This window comes from Syngnathus leptorhynchus, chromosome 2, assembly GCF_054491065.1.
Source record: "Syngnathus leptorhynchus isolate UIUO chromosome 2, UIUO_Slep, whole genome shotgun sequence".
Lineage (NCBI taxonomy): Eukaryota > Metazoa > Chordata > Actinopteri > Syngnathiformes > Syngnathidae > Syngnathus > Syngnathus leptorhynchus.
The window spans coordinates 5303485-5320464 of record NC_141196.1 but is presented as its reverse complement, the minus strand read 5'-3'; the positions used below and the strand labels follow the sequence as shown (position 1 = coordinate 5320464).

The window sequence follows — 16980 nt, the reverse complement described above, 5'->3', positions numbered from 1 at the left end:
TCTTCACTGACGTCTGGTAAATAATGCATCATAATGACTTTAGGAGGCCAGGTTGAGGTTCAATGGCACCCCTTAAGGAACAAAGTGATACTGCAAGACTGACGCTTGCGGTTTCTTTGAATTCTACAAGCACTTTGGTCTTTCTGTCAGCAAATGAGCAATGACTTAAATGTGAGCTGAACCTCGGAAAGCAACCGAATTGGAAACTTGACTCCAAAATCCAACTTTGCTGATAAGAAGTGGGATTAAAAAAAAAAATCATCTGTGTGTGCTGAGACTTGGTGGCCATCTCCCTCGTGTGAACGGCGCCAAGGTCCCTGTCCTTGAAGAAAAAACTTTTTCCATTGCACACTTCTGCCGACGCACAAAAGCCAATTACAACATAAAACATTGAGACAGCTTGTAGGGCTGGCAAAGTTTTTCTGTGGCTTTTTATCTTTGTGACCTTGAAGAAGTTAAACGAACAGAGAGCAGCTGATCACACGTCTGAACCTCCCAGATGGATGATTAGTACGGCAGTACCAAGAAAGCGAGACAAAAGAGTTGTGTTCCGACCAGACGAGGACTTTAAAACGTCTTTCATTTCCAGTGGAATAAGATGCCCCCGATTCATAATTTCCTTCGTGACCACTAGATCGAGCCAATTCTAATTGAAGCTGCATCCCTAGACCGAAGCCGTCTTGCCATTGAAACAATAGTGTGGCCACGCTATACTGACCCTGACATACAAAATACATATTTTAAGATATGGCAATATGATGCAGTCCAGGACCAAAAGGAAAGAAAAGTTACAAGCTTGTGGAAATGGGGGGGGGAAAAAATACAAACATAAGCTGATGACGCATGCCGGCCATCTTTTAAAAGACATTTTGTGTCATGTCAGGAGGGCGGATGATAATGCTGCTCGAATGTGTGCAGTGTAAGTGTGTGTGTGTGTGTGTGTGTGTGTGTGAGTGTGTATTTGTGTGTGTACGACACACCTGTAGGCGTCAGCGTATGTGCTCCACTTTGAATTTATATAAGACACAAGAGCTTTCTGGACTGTTCCAGTCCTGTTTGCATAATGACGCACAATGAAGGGTGGTAACTGGTGTGTGCGTGCGTGCGTGCGTGCGTGCGTGCGTGCGTGCGTGCGTGCGTGTGTGTGTGTGTGTGATATTACAAAAGAGATTAGGGGTGGGTGGGTGGGGCAGGGATGCAACACCTGATTAATGCCCAAAAATGGATTGGAAAGTGGATTTGTGCCAGTGTATTTCATCTTACGCGTATTTGTATTGTTTGGGAACATGACGACGCTGTTTGGTGACCATCATTCGGTCAACTGAGAGATGAAAGGTGAAGGCCTGAAGGTTGTTGACCCTTACGTATCCAAAAGGGCACTTGGAAAACAACTTTCCTTTTGACTAATTCTTGTCTTGCACAATAATCCAATTTTCAGATTTAAAAGCTAAAAGGCCTGTCGCCATTTTGTTGTTATTTGGTGGGAGGAAGGCAGCCTCCGTCCAGACAACCTGAATCCAGCACGTAAAGCGATCACTGGGCAAGCAGTGAATCCATTCACAGAATGTGCTGAATCAATATTGTATTTGCAGGGCGAGCGTAGCCAAGCCTTAGTTTGTCGATATTTGGTACAAGTCCGAGTGAGGTGCAGCAGTTATCAATATATATCTGATGATGCATTGTGTTCCTCAAGGAAAAAGAGGCTCCTGGGTAATGTGTGATTTCTGCCACGAGATCCATTTCAAAATATCCGCAAGAACATCATAACAAGAATGGACGCAAAAGTCAACATTTCACAAAGCTCAAGCTAACTTGTGACTCTAATTAAAAACAACATAAGGCCAAAATTATCCCATAACTTCTGGTACTCTAAAAGATTTAAACCTGATGTAAAAGATTCAATTGCGTGTTGAGCTCACCTACGAACATCACGGGAAGGCGACGTTCTTGTGGTCTTACTAGGCAACGGCGCCTTCTTTGCACTCTGGAAAAACATAACACCAATGAATCACATCATATGAGACCCCCAGGGATGAAAAAGGATGTATGTCACTTAAATTTCAATGGGAGTCAAAGCAGCTGTATACAGAATAGCGGAGTCAATGCCCGAGGGAAGTGAAAAGCGCTTTCCAATGATCGTTTGGATAATGAGTTAATCTCCCAACAGTTGATTGTAATTAGATCAAAATGCCGCGCTTAACCCCCCGCGATTCATATTTGGCATTTGAATTCTAGCTTAATCAAATCGCACAGATTGAAAACAGGAGACATGTCCTCGTTTATACCGAGCTGTTCTCATTTTTTAGCAATCCCAACGCAAAGCGCCTCATCAAAGATCATCGCGAAAGGGAACACACAGACTGAACACAAAAGGTTTTAGGACTAACCCCTGGGGGACCTCCCAAAGGATATGGCACTCCTCTTGAATTGTCTGGACCTAACGTTTTCAAGCTTGTCTTATTCAACCCGAACTCAAAAGGCATATTCATGCTTTTGCTTGCTGACGTGGCTAAACATTATCCACACAAAAGTATGGATCATCTCCTCTAACTACTCCTCGCATCCATGGCAGCAAATAAGCTGCACTTCTAATAAGCATCGTGATGGCTAAAGGCGGACTAGGGGTAGCGGCCCGTGAGACTCACCAAACGAGAAACGAGATTGCGAAGCTAATGTGAAAGAGTGCTTTGGTATTGAACAGAGCACTTTCCACACAAGTCTGATTGGAGACGCATTAAAAGTGCAACCAGCCATGAAGAGCAAATGAACGGGGTCATTGTAATGTGTCAAGAGTAGGGGTCAGCAACCTTTTTGAAACGGAGAGCGGCGTCATGGTTATTGCTGAATGTAAATGGCTACCACCAGTTTGAAGCAAATTGGTTCAAATTACTTGGTAATAAAATAGCCTCCTCATAATTGTTTCTGCCACAAACATTTCTCTATGAACAATATTATGTAGTCGTTCGGTACATGGATGACCTTTTGCCCTATATCCCCCCCCCCCCAAATATCGTGACCAAATTTACTTCTGTGCAAGTTATTTAAAAAGTATATATATTTAAAAAAAAAAAAGATTAAACACAGCTGAGTGATAAGTGGAGCTATTACTTTCCCTCCCCCAGAACAATTAAAACACAAACAGCAAGCTTTTTGATTAAACAGGCTCACAGGTTACCCAAGTGGTCCTCAGGGGCTACCTCATGGTTTGGAAAGAAAATAGAACGGCAAAAAAATTACCCAGAAAGCCTCGAAACCTATTAAATTAATCCTTTACGGTAACCAGGGGCGAGGTGGCTTTTTACTGAAATTCAAACCTCAATGAAAATACATCTTAGACTCTATACTAATCAGGATAGTTCTGACAAAAAATAAAGTTGAATAAGCTATAGGTCATCAAATAAATTTTGACAAAGCCATGATGACAATATTAGGTGTAAATACTTATATTAGAAAGAGAATGGATTTAATTCATGTTTGCAATTTGTACTATACATATGGGGAATATAGTTAGGGTTTGTTTACTATTGTTGCCAACCGGATGCACCTGTGACGTCATGAACCGTGATGAAGCTAACCCTAACCTCACCAGACAAGCTAGCTGGTCTGCTTCCGCCCTCTAGCGGCTTATGTCTTAATCGCCACAAAAGTCAAATGGAGACGTTCACAGTATGAAACATCTTTATTTTAAAACACTGGCAAACCTTAATACACATGGGCCATTAGAAAAGTAAATGGACAAAATTACCTTTGCCAAGTTACTTTTTTTCTTTTTTTTTTTTTATAAACGGCCGAACATTAATACTAAAATGTTTTTAAGAACCTGAACACTTTTTGCAACAGCAATAAAATGGGACAAACAATGCGTATAAATATTTAACATATTAACTATTTACAACTGTATCACAGGGAACCTTTGAGGTTCTAAAGTCTTCTCCAAGACATCATAGTCCACCAGTGGCAGGGAAGCAACTCGGAAAAATACCCTGGGAACACAAATCAATTGGAAAATCACCCGTTAAATATCAATGTTGAATTAGAAAAAAAAAAAAGGTGTGTGGGGCGGGGGATCATTTGGCTGTGGAGTGAAATCTTTCCTCTTTCCATTTTTTGTTTGCAGAAATAGACTATGAAGTTTAACTGACAGTCAAAAGGAGAAAAAAAAAGTTGGAAGATGACTAGGGCACCATCAGTGATGTGGTTTCTGACGCACAATTACAAACCCGAATTCCCAAAGATGTAGTGAACAAATTCTTTCTTGTTTTGATATATAATAGTAATAATTTGGTAGTGTGGAATCTTACTCGTGGGAGTATTTGCTGCGGACCACCTTCAGGTCGCTGCTGGGAGGCTGCGCCACCATCGAGTACATCTTCCGGACGACGGGGGCCAAGTCGGAAATTTCGTAGCCGCTGTGAAACTGCAGGACGGGCGGCTACGAGCACAGAAACGAGAATGACAAGACGAAAGGCGTCCGGCGGGGCGTCGCCACAAATCCGTACCCATGCTGGCAGATCTTTGGTGAGGAGAGCAAGCAGCAGGCAGGCGGCCGCCAGCAGCGAGCTTCGCTCCTGCACCAGCTCAAAGTCCATCAGGCTCAGCTCGCTAAAGTAGCGCGCTAGTGTCAGCGTGTCCATGCCCACGCCGGCGCACTGCACACGTGGCACAACAAACACATGAGTGACTTGCGTAGCTGCCATTCTTGCTCTTAGCTTTAGTAGTGTGTGTTAAACATGACGCCATTTATTATCTTAATTGATCTCTTTAAACCATTGTCAAAAGTTTCTCTTTTCCCTATAGGCCAAATGAAAATGCAAAGAACGAACACTGGCTCGGGACTTACCTTGGCGTAGCGCCGGAGGAAGTGGTAGGCAACGGGGATGCCGATGTCGAAGGAGAGCGCTTGCAGGATGCTGGCCTCCATGCGGAGAAACTGCTCCCTGTTGTAGGCGTCGTCACAAATGTACAGGAAGTTGTCCACGGAAAGTGGGTCGCGCTCCTGCAAAGCACACGGTCACAACACGGTGTTGTCTGTTTCTTAGCGGGAATAAACCTTGCTTCCGGGTCTCAAAAGTCACCCACGCCCGTGTACCTCAAACTTGGAAGCCAGCAGCATGGCGGTAGAGCCCACTAGCTGCAGCGAGTCGCGATGGATGGGGGTCCGTGCCAGGAAGTGGTCCGTCAGCTTCACAGCCAGGTAAAGAGTCTCGTGGTAGAGCTCAAAGTTCTCCTGGTGGTGTGTGTGAGGGGGGGTGGGGGGTGAGAGGGGCACGGGTATCCGGTGCCCGCGACGACACCACTCACCTGTACTTCCACCAGCCAGTCTACAAGGATGGCGCGCATCCCGGCATTGATGCTGGGTTGCTGGCACATGTAGTCTTGCAGCATAAACTTCTCCTGAAAGCAAGCGGAAGAAATACATGTGGGGCCCCAGAGAGCCCAAAAGCATCATTAAAAAGAAAGAAAGATAGAAAGAAAGATAGAAAGAACAAAAAAAGAACAAAAAAACGATAGAAAGAAAAAGAAAGAAAAAATGAACAAAAAAAAAAGAAAGAAAGAAAGAAAGAAAGAAAGAAAGAAAGAAAGAAAGAAAGAAAGAAAGAAAGAAAGAAAGAAAGAAAGAAAGAAAGGCTCCTGCCGGGACCAGATTGCACCACTCACCTCTCGACTTTTGAGGTAGTCAAAAATGTCCTTGGCGTACTCGGGAATCATGAAACAATCGTTGCGGTTTTCAGAGTCCACATCAAACTCAGCCGGAACCTGGAGAGGTGGAAGTCAATATTGAAAGCTCACCCGGCTAGGATTTGGTGGGGGGGCTCACCTCAGGTCTAACAAGGTCCTGCTCCACATGGCAGACCGCTTGCTCTTCAGCTTGCTCTACAGCTTCCTCTTTCTCCTCTTCATCATTTTCAGACGATTTTCCCTCAGTGCTCTCAGACGTCGAGCTGTGCAACGTGAAACAAGCTGCTGGAAACGGTGCGAGGAAACCAAAGACGCGGACGTTACCTTTGCTGCTCGGCTTGACTTTTTTCTGACAGCGCGCTGGTTTTCTTCACCTCCTGCTGCTGCTTCTTTTTCTTCTTCTTCTTCTTGCCCAGGAAGCTGATGTGGACTTTGTGAGCCTGCAAAGCACATAGCAAGTGAATGCAACAATTCCCAAACGCTGCAAGGGATCGTCGGGTGTGCGGCGGGAAAACGATCGTTTCGTGTAATGGCTCCAAAAAAACTAGCATTGATTATTGATTGCTAACTTGATTGTAATTGATTCGCTAGGAAATCATCAAATATGCTGTGATTTATATTGGTTGAGACACGCAGCCATGTCATGTGCACAGCAATAAGCGCTAAAGCCTACGTGCGTGATGTTTTTTGATAGACACTTTGAAGACTATGGCCATGATGGTTGGTAGTGAATTTTAGAGGTGAAACAAGATACGATGCTCACATTGGTCATGTCGACGAGGGCTGTCCTCTTCTTGAGCTTGGGAACTCCAAGGCAAGGCGAAGTGGACCTCTTTGACTTTGAAACTTCTTGCTCTTCATGTTGCTGCTGCTGCAAAACAACCGAGATGATTGAGCGGGACAGAGGCGTCACAACATGCGCACGTATAACTCGGCTACATTTTTGTCTACCTCAACAGGAACATTAAGGGCAGCAGCAGCAACAGGGGCTCTCCTGCCTCTGATGGAAGGCATGGCACCTGCACAAAAGAGTGTTTGGTATCAGGGGGCACAAGAAAGCCCCAAAGGTCAGGTTTCCAAAGTGGAGCAATTCTGTATCGACAATACGCGAATCTTTTGCATCCAAACTGTCAACAGGAGCGCTTTGCTTACCTTGTGTGACGACGCCCGCAAGTGGAGCGCTTGGGAAACGGCCGAGTACGTTCACTTGGAGAAGATTGAAAGCCGTGCTTTACCAACCGCTAAAATCCGATGTTATTTTTTCTTTTGCAGACTCGAATCTTGGTGCAGCCTCGTGATTGGCTAGAATTAAAGCAGCGCCGACCAATCAGTGAGCTCCTCGGAATGCAGCTTTCAAGTACTGCTCGTTTTTGTTGGATGTCTTCTCCCAAGTGGGAGAGACGTGTGGTGTTACTGCATTCAAAGCCAAACACAAAGTAACTCAGTTGATTGGTGCTATTCTTTATGTCGTCTAAAAGGTCATTCAATGAATCGCAATGCAAAAACAAAGGCAACTTTTCATCTTATATTTGTCATCGTTACCGGGAGATTCTGCAATACTTTCAAACACACAAAGGGCCAAGGCTGGGAAACGACCAATAGGAATTTATAGAGGTTTGAAACACGTGACCAACGAATACTGTCCTATGAAAAAATACAGTACTTGACACCACCATACACTCAGTCACATTTAGATTCATTCATGTGCTTTTTTTTTTTTTTTTACCAAGTAATGACACTCAGTCAAGTAACTTGCAAACTTTACACACATCCCAGCAATTGTTCCATATAGGCCTCAGAGGTCAGGATGACAGCACAAATAAAATGCAAAGAGCACAACTCGATTTCTAGTCATATCAAAGATATTAATGCGCACACACACTCAATAGACTTCCTGTTAAAGGCTCAGGAAGTGAGCGTGGTGGTTTGTGTTCAAACTCAGTGACACAAGCGTCGTGGGAGCATTGAGAAAACCTTCCGGTGAGTTCAATGTCACTATGATTGCATTTGTTTGTATTTGTTTTCTGTATTGTACTCTTTTTGTAGTGATATTTTCGTGTGTGTGTTGTTTTTATGCATTGCTAATGGTTGAACAAATCCCGCCATTTTGGGGTTCTACTGAAAAGTGATAATTTTGGAGATACAATGGTTTCGCCTGATGCCAACAACATTCACGGGGACCAAAAACCAGGTCCCCATAAGGTATGAACAGCTAAGGGGAACAGGTCCAGCTGTTGCAGGAGGCCCTCGAACTTCACGCCTGCTGCATGAGCAGTAATGTGGTCTGCTGTTGATGTTTGTGAAGATTCTTTGGAGTGATAAAACAAACAAAATGGCCATTTCTGCTGCTTTGATCAGACTGGCCTTGATCCAATATGACTCTGTTTCTATATGAACAGTGAGCCACGATGAATACATTGACTGAAAATCCCAGCGGGTTGTCCGGACACGTGAAGGAAGAGCAGCAGCGATCCAGTCCGCCCACCTGCATTCCCGGATCCGCCTTGGATACTTTCGCCGATTGTCTGGCCCACGAGGTCGTCGGCCAACTCTTGCGTGGCAAAAGCAGCCGACCGGGTGACCAAGACCCAATTGGTGCGCTCGCCCGACAGCTGGCTGGAAGCATCATCACTTCTTCTCTTCAAACTTTGATATGAGAACACGTAGATGCCACAGTTATTTTCACAAAAGGTCAAACTGTCCACAAGATGGGAGCACAGAAGCACCCTTTGGAAACTTTAACAGGAGGCCCAGCTGAGTACAGTTCCCCCCACAACCCCCATGTTCACACCTCCATCGCTGGAGAGGGAGAGGGAAAACAGTTCGGCCACCCCCCCCCCCTCCCCATGTTATTAACATTAAAGAAAACAAAATATAAATAAAACAAAGATTAACTTACATAATAAAGAATAACTGTTTGACGACGAGTGGTCTGTGCTTCACCAGAAAAACCAGGAATGACGGACGGACAGACACTCATCCCGTTACGAAAGCACACGAGTAACAAGACATTTTGAACGAGACCTTTCCAACTTATTGATTAGCCTTTAACAAAAAAAATTACACGCAAACACTTAACGACGTAAGACAACAATAATGACATTCACGTTTCAAATCTTGTTCTTCTTTCTTTCTGCTGTCAAATTAAATGTTCCACATATAAATTTCCATTCAGCGGAACCAAGCAAGAGGACAACACGGGAGTAGCTAGTTCCTAAAAGAATGAACACATGGAGGCAGTTGAACCCCGCACTTTGAGAGATTGGACCTCCTGTCGTGACTGATGACCACTAGAGCTTTGCTGTATGTTGTGACAAAGAATGAAAGGAAGCATTTAGCTTGCTCCTCCTATTTTGCAACTGGCAAATGTCCTGAATTGGAACAAGGGTTTCATTTTTTTGCTTTGTCGGAGGAGTTGCAAGAAGCTTGAAAATACATGAAAATAAAAATGGAAGGGGACTACTACAGTTCCTGCATTTTCATACAAATGCTTTTTCTAATCTAATCTTGGCATTGCGAAGGTTCCCCGAGACAATTTTCTTCGATGAGTGACACCTTCCCAAAGCCACCAGACTCTCAGTGACACAGAAATGGACATGTCAGTCAAGTTAATAGCTGCGACTCATCTAACAAGTAATTCCCTGTTCTCAGTACAAATTTCTCCCTTTATTGGTAAAGCCAAGCTTGCGTAGCATGGAATGATCACAAATGCTCATTTCGTGAAAAAAAGGAGTATCTGCTTGTGGTGGTTCATATTATCCGTGTCTCGTGTTATCTCCAGCTGGGTTTGCGGACCTCGGGCGAACGCCGCGATTGGCCGGATTTGTCCGAGAAGCTTCCGTCACCTCTGTGGCTTTTAGAGGAGGCCGGGGAGTTGGGGGCTGTCGAGTTCAGAGGCTTCCCGAAGGTTGACGACGTCTTGGAATTCGGAGGTGATCTTACGCTCGAAAGAGTCTTGACGCTTGCAGGTGCCCTGTCCCTCAAAGGGGGCCTGATGTTTGGTGGTGTGCTGATGCCTGGTGATGTTCTGGCACTCGAGGGAGCCCTGGCACTCGAAGGAGCCCTGACACTCGAGGGAGCCCTGGCACTCGAGTGAGCCTTGGCACTCACTGGTGTCCTGGCACTCGCTGGTGCGCTGACACTCGCTGGTGCCCTGGCACTCGCTGGTACCCTGGCACTCGCTGGTGCCCTGGCACTCGCTGGTGCCCTGGCACTCACTGGTGTCTTGATTTCCGAAGGGGGCCTGATGTTTGGTGGCGTGCTGATGCCTGCTGATGACTTGATACTCTGTGTGCCAATGCTTGGAGTTCCCTTCTTACTCAAGGTCCTTTTGGGCGAGGAGAAAGATGAGGAGGCGCGAGGGTGCGCGGCAGATGCGGAAGCTTTGGTGGATGCTTCAGAAGCACGTTTGGGGACATTCGCCGGTGGACAGCCGGCTTGCGTTTGTCTGAAAGAGGAAGAGGCGGTGTTTCGGGCGAAAGCCGGGCCCGACGACAGGTTGGAAGGACGCGCACCAGGTGAGCCGTCGGTGGACCTGCCGCCGCCTTTAACGCCAAGCGATTGCAGCGTCGAGCGACATATCTTCTCTGCTGGCTTGCGGGCAGAAGGAACGCGGCGCGCTGTTGAATCCCGAAGCTGGAGGCTGGCGTGTCGGGATGACTGAGCAGGAGAGGGCTTCTCTCCTCGTTTCTCTCTGCCAGTCCTGGAAATGGGCACTACTTTCCTCATGTTTTGATTTTCAGAGCTGGTGAGGGTGCGCACCAACTTGGATCGGATCCCGTTCGCGACAGTAGCGACTCCTTCTGACGAGCCAGACTTCTTGCGCTGGCCTGGCTGAAGAAAATCCGCGGGTGGGACGGAAAGCGACGAGGAAGGCGACGGTTGGTGACTGACTGGCTCGGAATGGGTCGGAGCAGCAAAGGACGCCGGTTCTTGTTCTCCCGGTTGGTCTGTCTCGCACACGGCCGTCACGCACCACGTCACCGCCGCCTGCGTTGTCGTCGCCTCTTCGGAAGCTGGCGGCTCTTCCGCACCCACGGTGGCGACATCGCGGAGGCAAGCAACGGCACCGATCTCTCCGGAGGTCTTTGGCTCAGGGACCAGCGAACAGTTCTCCAGGAGCGCCACGATGTTCCCGCCGTCGTCGTTAGCGTCAACGTGGCTGTCTTCGGGAGGCGTTTTGCAGCGACGTCGCGCCGGCCGTGTCACGGAGGCAACCGCGTGGTCTCGGCCGGTGCTGTCCGAGTCGGAGGCGATGTATGGAATTGTCGGTGTCGACGGCGACGTGTTCCAGGAGGGCGAGGACGGGCTTTGCGTCGGCGAGTGTCGAGCGTGTCCCGTAAGCCGACGAGAAGCGCGCCAGCTGCGCGACTTGGGGGAGAGGAGCTCCAGGAGCACGCTGGCCTCGTCACGCTCCGACGTGGCCGCCGAAAGATCCGTTTCACTACTGTAGTACGAGCTCATTGTGCTGCCCACCTGCCATAGCGCAACGTGGTCGGTCAACAGATTTACAGCAGGCTTTGGGATTTGGTGCGATTGTACCTCCTCGCCGCCGGCCCACGAATGTCTCTTCTGCTCCTCCATCACTTGCAAGCGATGGCGCCGAGACCGCTCCTTGGCTTCCCGCTCTTTGTTCTCCTTCAATCAGCCAACAGGCCATTGGTTAACAACAACCGCTTGAGCCATTCTGCGAGCATGTACTACATGATCGAGAGAAATATTGCTGGAGATATTATTCGCCCTGTTCAAACTGTGCCAGCAGCCTACCTTGACAGCGCAGCTGAACTTGCAACAGAAGCCCTGCAGGACAGCAAAGCACTCATCCAGTTGGAACGTGTCGGCGTCCTCGCAAAAGAAGTCTATCAGCTCGCCGGCCTCCTTGCTCAGCAGCTGGCGGTCGCCGCGCAACGAGCACAGCTCCGCTGTTGTGTCCTAAAACACATTCAGAAAGAATTGTGGAATCCTCACCACAAAGTTTCAGGCAAGTCTTGAGCGCCACTGGCAAAAATAGGGCAAGTCATGAAGATACTTGTCAGCGGTACCTGCAGGAAAACGGCCAGCTGCTGCAGGAGCTCACTGTCCTTTTGGACACTCTCCTCGAGAGCGCCCATGCGGCACGTCAGCCGCTGCAGGTCGGCGTCCAACGTCTCCAAGGAGACCCTTTCCACACAAAGTTCCACAAAGTTCCACACACACTCAAGTCCACCCCATGACCGAGAAGAGAAGACTCTGTCTAACCTTGAAGCGGCCTGAATATGACTCAACTTCACTGGGAAGTCCAATAACTTCTCCTCTGTTTTCTGGGCTTCCTGGGAAGATGAATTTGATCCGTTAGGAGGACGACCAACAGTCACCTCACTGAAGGAAAGATGCGGAGGGACAAAGGAGAACTTGTTTTTGTTTGTGACCACCCACCAGAGCCACAAAGTGCAGCAGGTTCATTCCAGGTTTGTTGGCTTTGGTGTCCGCCAGAGACAGAAGTGACGAGAGTTTGAAACCCGCCGCGTTACCGCCGTAACCTCCCTGCAACACACGCGTGCGTGAATTATCACGCCTGGAACAACGTTAACACGCTAAGAAGTAGCTCACAGCGTTAAGGATGTTCCCGGCCTGCAGCACCAAGTGGAGGACGGCGTGGAGCTCCTTGCAGCTCAGAACCTCTGCAGCGGAGAAAGCATTAGCACTCTCTCAAAATACACAAGAGGACAAGGAGCCCACGCTTTGGCCTCACCTTTGGTTGCAGAGCGAAGGATGTCAATATGTGCCCGCATGGCTTGGCACATGCCGGGAATCTCCTCCTTGCCCAGCATGCACTCGATGCGCGTGGCGTAACTGGAGACCGATCAGGACAGCGCGATGATGACCAACCATCCGCCGGCGGGGACGCGGCGGGCGAAAGCTTAACGGCTGACCTGGGGAGCTGAATGAGCAGGAAGACGAAGGAGTCGGCCAACGGCAGCCTTGATCCGTCGCCGCCGTACGCCTTCATCTTCTTCACCTTGCTCCAAACATAAATTAGGAATCACTCGCTAGTCACTCCACACATTTGCGCTTTTACGCACATGCAAAATGACCTCAGTTAGCAGAAAAGTGGATCATACCTCGTCCGCCTCTGGTAGTAGCTTCATCAGCTCTCGAAGAGGCTCCGCCCCGTAAGGCTCACTGTTGCCATTACGAATGTCGTTGACGATGGCCTGATTGGACCTGAACGAGAAGGACGAGTGTTAATCCTTAAATTGAAGCGAGCGCTTCCTGCTAGCAAGGGCGCAATAGGGCTTCTGTGTGCGCCGCAGTGTTGAGTAAACACGCTCAACAGCACGCAAACACAAATGTCACGTTTGTCTCTGTGTTTTGTGTCTTGTCTTAATTGGAGCTTGACACACATCTGTGACGTTTTTACCTTTTACTTTTCTGGATGATGCATTTCAACATGCTGTAATTGTTGCAATTATTTACAGTGTTAATTTGTATATTTTGTTAATTGGATATCTTTAACCAAAAAGTCAACTCCGTTTTTTTTTTTTTTCATTACAATATTATGCTAATCCAAACACTGTATTCTGATTAATATTGCACTTGTCAAATAGGAATTAAAGCTGAAGTCAACCCAACCTTTTTTTTTTTATATAGTAGCGTTCTGTGTAGCCTAACTAGTCCTGTGTTTTGATTAATAGTACAAATTTGAATTAAACAGGCAAAATCTGCCTGTTCTTTCAGGGGGCGGCCATCTTGCCATTTGCTATTGCCTGAAAATGACATCAGTTGCCAGATTCGCTTTAAAGACTTGGTTAATTCATTTTAAAATAATAAATAACAGTGACATTTGATTAATTTAAGGCATCACAATAGTAGCAAAATAAAGATATGTTTAACTTTTTTTTTTTTTTTCCACGGACATACAATGGTCGTGACGCCGTGTGTTTTACCCACAACACCTTGTGGGCATGAGGGCGCCTTTGTCGCTTTTTACCTCTTGAACTGTTTGAGGAAGATGGCCACGTTCATCCCTCGCTTGATGTCCAAGATGGAGACCTGCGGGCCGACATTGGAATGATCGTTGGCGCCGTCGACACCAAGTTACATTGAATCGTTTTTGATCATCGTTGTCGTCGCAGAGGTGGAATTGAAGTGAATTGCTGACGGCACTGTCGTTGTCATAACTTTTTCTTATGGTTACTGTCATTGTCACCGTCTTCATCATTACCAACCTGGTCCTTTGTGTCTCGCAGGGAGGAGCGGCCCCTCCCTCCCCTTGCAGGTGTGTTGCCGTCTCGTGTCTGACCAAAGAGTTCTTCTACCGTGTTGGCATCTATCTGGTAACGCTGCTGCGCCCGGCCTTGCGTCCACAGGTTGGTGCGCCCCCGCACCTGCCGGCCCATACCCAAACGAAACGTCGCCTTCACACGCAGCCGGACGAGGTGCGCTTCCTTCCTTACCTGCTCTTCCGGGATTGTCTTCCAGAAGAAACTCCTCACCCTCTTACTGAGCCTCAGGCCTCCTGTGGACGCTCCTAGAAAGGGAGTTGGCGGAGGGAGAGGCGGAGGTGGTGGAGGCGGCGGCGGCGGCGGCATCGTGTCCGCCGTCTGGTTCTCACTGGCCGGCGAGACGCCGTCCATCATGCGCATCCCGGCGGCAGACGGACGGGAGCGGCGGTGAGGTCACGGTTGTGCATGATGGCCAATCATCTCGTTTCACCCGGAATGGCACCTCCCAGCCTGCGTTTTTCACAGTCCATGTTCACACACGAGGAACTGAAAAGAAATACAATTAAAAAAAAAATTAAAAAACTCCTGCGGTAAAGCAGCCACTACCTGAAAACATCTCCACACAGGCCCAAAACCACAACTTGCTGGATTTAAGCATGTGTGTGTGTGTGTGTGTGTGTGTCTTTCACATTGATGTCATTTGAAAGTTCACGTGCGAGCTGACTTTGGTGTGTAATTGTGAGTGAAACCTGCTGGTCTGGTTTTTCTTGGCACCGCGTGCAAGGAGCGAACATCCTGCTCTTCCTCTTGCGCCGCTAATGTTAAAACGCAAAGCAAAATGATTTGAGCAAAAGACTGAATTGTTATTTTCTGAGCGGTATAGCCATTTGGATTGAATTCACCCTTTTCTTCAAATTCAACTCAAGTGCACGATTCACTACGAACAGTCACAAACATGACAGAACAGGACATCAGACCATTCAAAACTTAAAACGCTAACCATGCACAGACACGAAAGAAGCCGTGAGTGAGGCAATCTTCTTTAAAACGATTCGATGAGCAAGACTCGCTACTTGTTGGGATACCTGTACAAATATGTAATTTTGTATAAGTGAAAAAAAAAAAAAAAGTGTTTGAACACCAAACGTTCTAAATTGTGTACTAGTACATGTTCCTTATATGTCAACATAAATGATGTAGTTTGACTTGATGAATTTATTGAGTTGAACCTTTTTGAGTTGACCTAACCGGTCACGACAGTTTGAGCTCAGAGCAAAAAAAATAAATAAAAAGCAGTAAAAGGTGGGTCACTCAAAAGTCAGCAGAGCAGAAGAATATCCAATGGGCTTCAATCATCTATTTGGCGGCTGTTGCCCAGATGCCACGTGCTACCGTGGCAACCGCTCAAAACCGCCGCGCTCAATGAAGCGACTCACCAACAACGAGGCTTTGTTTGTCTGATGACGACATGACAGTCGCCGCATGTGTGTCGACGGCTTTTAATGGGGCGCCTCCTGGAGCCCCGATGACATCATCTCATGCAAATTCCCAAACATACAATAACGAGCCTCTCCGTTGACCTCATTATGAACCATCGATCCAAACAAACCTGGCCTCATGTTCCCACAGTCAACACTGACCTGAATGGAGAGCCGAACCAGATCACCTGCCGCCGATTCTCTTGGCAGTTCTGACGGGCATGCGATGAAGAAACGTAGCTGGGAGACCACAGAAGTAGAATCTGTTTGAAGAAAAATCCAGGGGGGGGGGGGTTGAGGAGAGGTTTGTCGGAACACGGCGTCCACTTGCATTCACGTCGGGAACTTCAAATGTGCTTTACAGAACAGGCGCTCGCTCGCTCGCACACCTCTGTAGACGCAACGCGGGGCAAATATTGACACTACAAATTCATCTGACCTGTCACACTTCCACAAATGAGGGTTGACTCATACAAGGTGACAAATCATGTGGAAGTTTCTACAGTATTTTCCACACCAGTGACAAGGTGTCGGATGTGAGGTGAGAAGCACCGTCACGTGCATGGTAAAAAGAAGCACGGTGCCTTGTTAACACCTTCAGCTGTTCAACTTGGGAATGGGTGAGAAATGGATAAAAAGGGTGCAGATGGGTGTGACATCACACACCTAAAAATATGACAAGAAGCAGAAAGAGTGGGGGAAAAAAAGCAAGAAAAGAAGTTCTGCTGATGTTTTTGGAAACAAGATTTTAAAAGTACTGTAAAATCTAGGTTAAATGCTAAAAACACCCCCGCTCCCCCATTTTTCAACCAAAAAAAGTGTAGATAGTTGAGCTATTTGAACACAAATGGTGGAGGAACACATGTAGAAAGATAGTACAGTACAATTATCACAGGCATATTTGTCTTCTCAAAAATGACAAAAACTTTAAAGTCGTCTTCAAACAAGTGTATTCTGCATGATTGTATTAGACAATAGCGCCCCTAGAAGGCCAAGGCAGGCACAACAGAAGGAGCAGCACAACGACTTAAAACTACAGCATCAATTCATAACACGCAGACTGTATTTGATATTCTAGGGAGGGGGGGCAGCTCGCCTGCTCGGAGTCAGGATGCTGAAGCAGGGGCCGAGTTTCCATGGCAACAAAGACAGATGTTTTTGCGCTGTCCATTGCTCACAACAAGGAAATAAAAAGTCTGGTCGAACTCAGACTACCACCAAGTACATTTGGAAAATAGCTGACTCACCAAAATGTGACAGATGTTTAGCGCAGGTGAGGCTCCTTGACGGGTAGAGCGGACCACAACGCCTCAATAGTCAGTCGATTGTGGCGCTAGTTAGCTTGCCCGCTAGTCTGCTACAAGTCACCACGACAGCAACACGAATCAAAAACAACTCACCGAGTCTCCACACGGAGGAAATTAACTCTTTCCAGAAAAGCCGCCGGTGATACTCAATTGCAGCGCGTGTGCGTCAAAAGCCCACCACAGCGCATGCGTGACTACTGCAGCGTGCACGCGCATCCCATGTGAGACGTATTTCGAAACGAGCGCTTATGTGCGTACTCCGGTGTGTGCGGCAAAGATAAGACTTGCGCGTGCCCCACCCTTCAGCAGAAA

At 47.4% G+C, this 16980-nt stretch overlaps 2 protein-coding genes and 1 long non-coding RNA gene across 6 annotated transcripts; 1 reads left to right on the top strand and 2 right to left on the bottom strand.

Moving 5' to 3' along the window:
• Positions 1-3668: 3668 nt before the first annotated feature.
• Positions 3669-6976, bottom strand: ccnb3 (cyclin B3). Of its 2 annotated transcripts, none has more exons than XM_085934152.1 (12): positions 6832-6976; positions 6631-6698; positions 6443-6547; positions 6004-6119; positions 5819-5942; positions 5659-5757; positions 5302-5394; positions 5090-5227; positions 4841-4996; positions 4500-4649; positions 4302-4432; positions 3669-3983 (listed from the first exon to the last, which is right to left on the bottom strand). In XM_085934152.1, the coding sequence occupies exons 2-12, from the start codon at positions 6691-6693 to the stop codon at positions 3890-3892; spliced, it is 1269 nt and encodes a 422-aa protein (XP_085790278.1). In that variant the 5' UTR covers positions 6694-6698; positions 6832-6976; the 3' UTR covers positions 3669-3889. The 2 variants fall into 2 exon arrangements, with proteins under 2 accessions (XP_085790278.1, XP_085790270.1); XM_085934144.1 differs by having other exon boundaries at positions 6443-6550; positions 6832-6975.
• LOC147060344 (uncharacterized) lies at positions 6393-8598 on the top strand. The gene is made up of 2 exons (XR_015068537.1): positions 6393-7659; positions 8079-8598. It is a non-coding gene; the product is annotated as an uncharacterized LOC147060344 (long non-coding RNA).
• LOC147060343 (uncharacterized) lies at positions 7245-16914 on the bottom strand. 3 transcript variants are annotated; one of them, XM_085933672.1, is made up of 15 exons: positions 16609-16914; positions 15524-15624; positions 14115-14429; positions 13887-14045; positions 13649-13710; positions 12780-12882; positions 12591-12676; positions 12410-12510; positions 12268-12338; positions 12094-12201; positions 11917-11987; positions 11721-11838; positions 11446-11610; positions 11221-11316; positions 7245-11154 (listed from the first exon to the last, which is right to left on the bottom strand). In XM_085933672.1, exons 3-15 carry the CDS (start codon positions 14301-14303, stop codon positions 9451-9453), a joined length of 3033 nt encoding a protein of 1010 aa, XP_085789798.1. In that variant the 5' UTR covers positions 14304-14429; positions 15524-15624; positions 16609-16914; the 3' UTR covers positions 7245-9450. The 3 variants fall into 3 exon arrangements, with proteins under 3 accessions (XP_085789798.1, XP_085789805.1, XP_085789815.1); XM_085933679.1 differs by having other exon boundaries at positions 16762-16911; XM_085933689.1 differs by having other exon boundaries at positions 15524-15601; positions 16762-16911.
• Between the last annotated feature and the right edge of the window lie 66 nt (positions 16915-16980).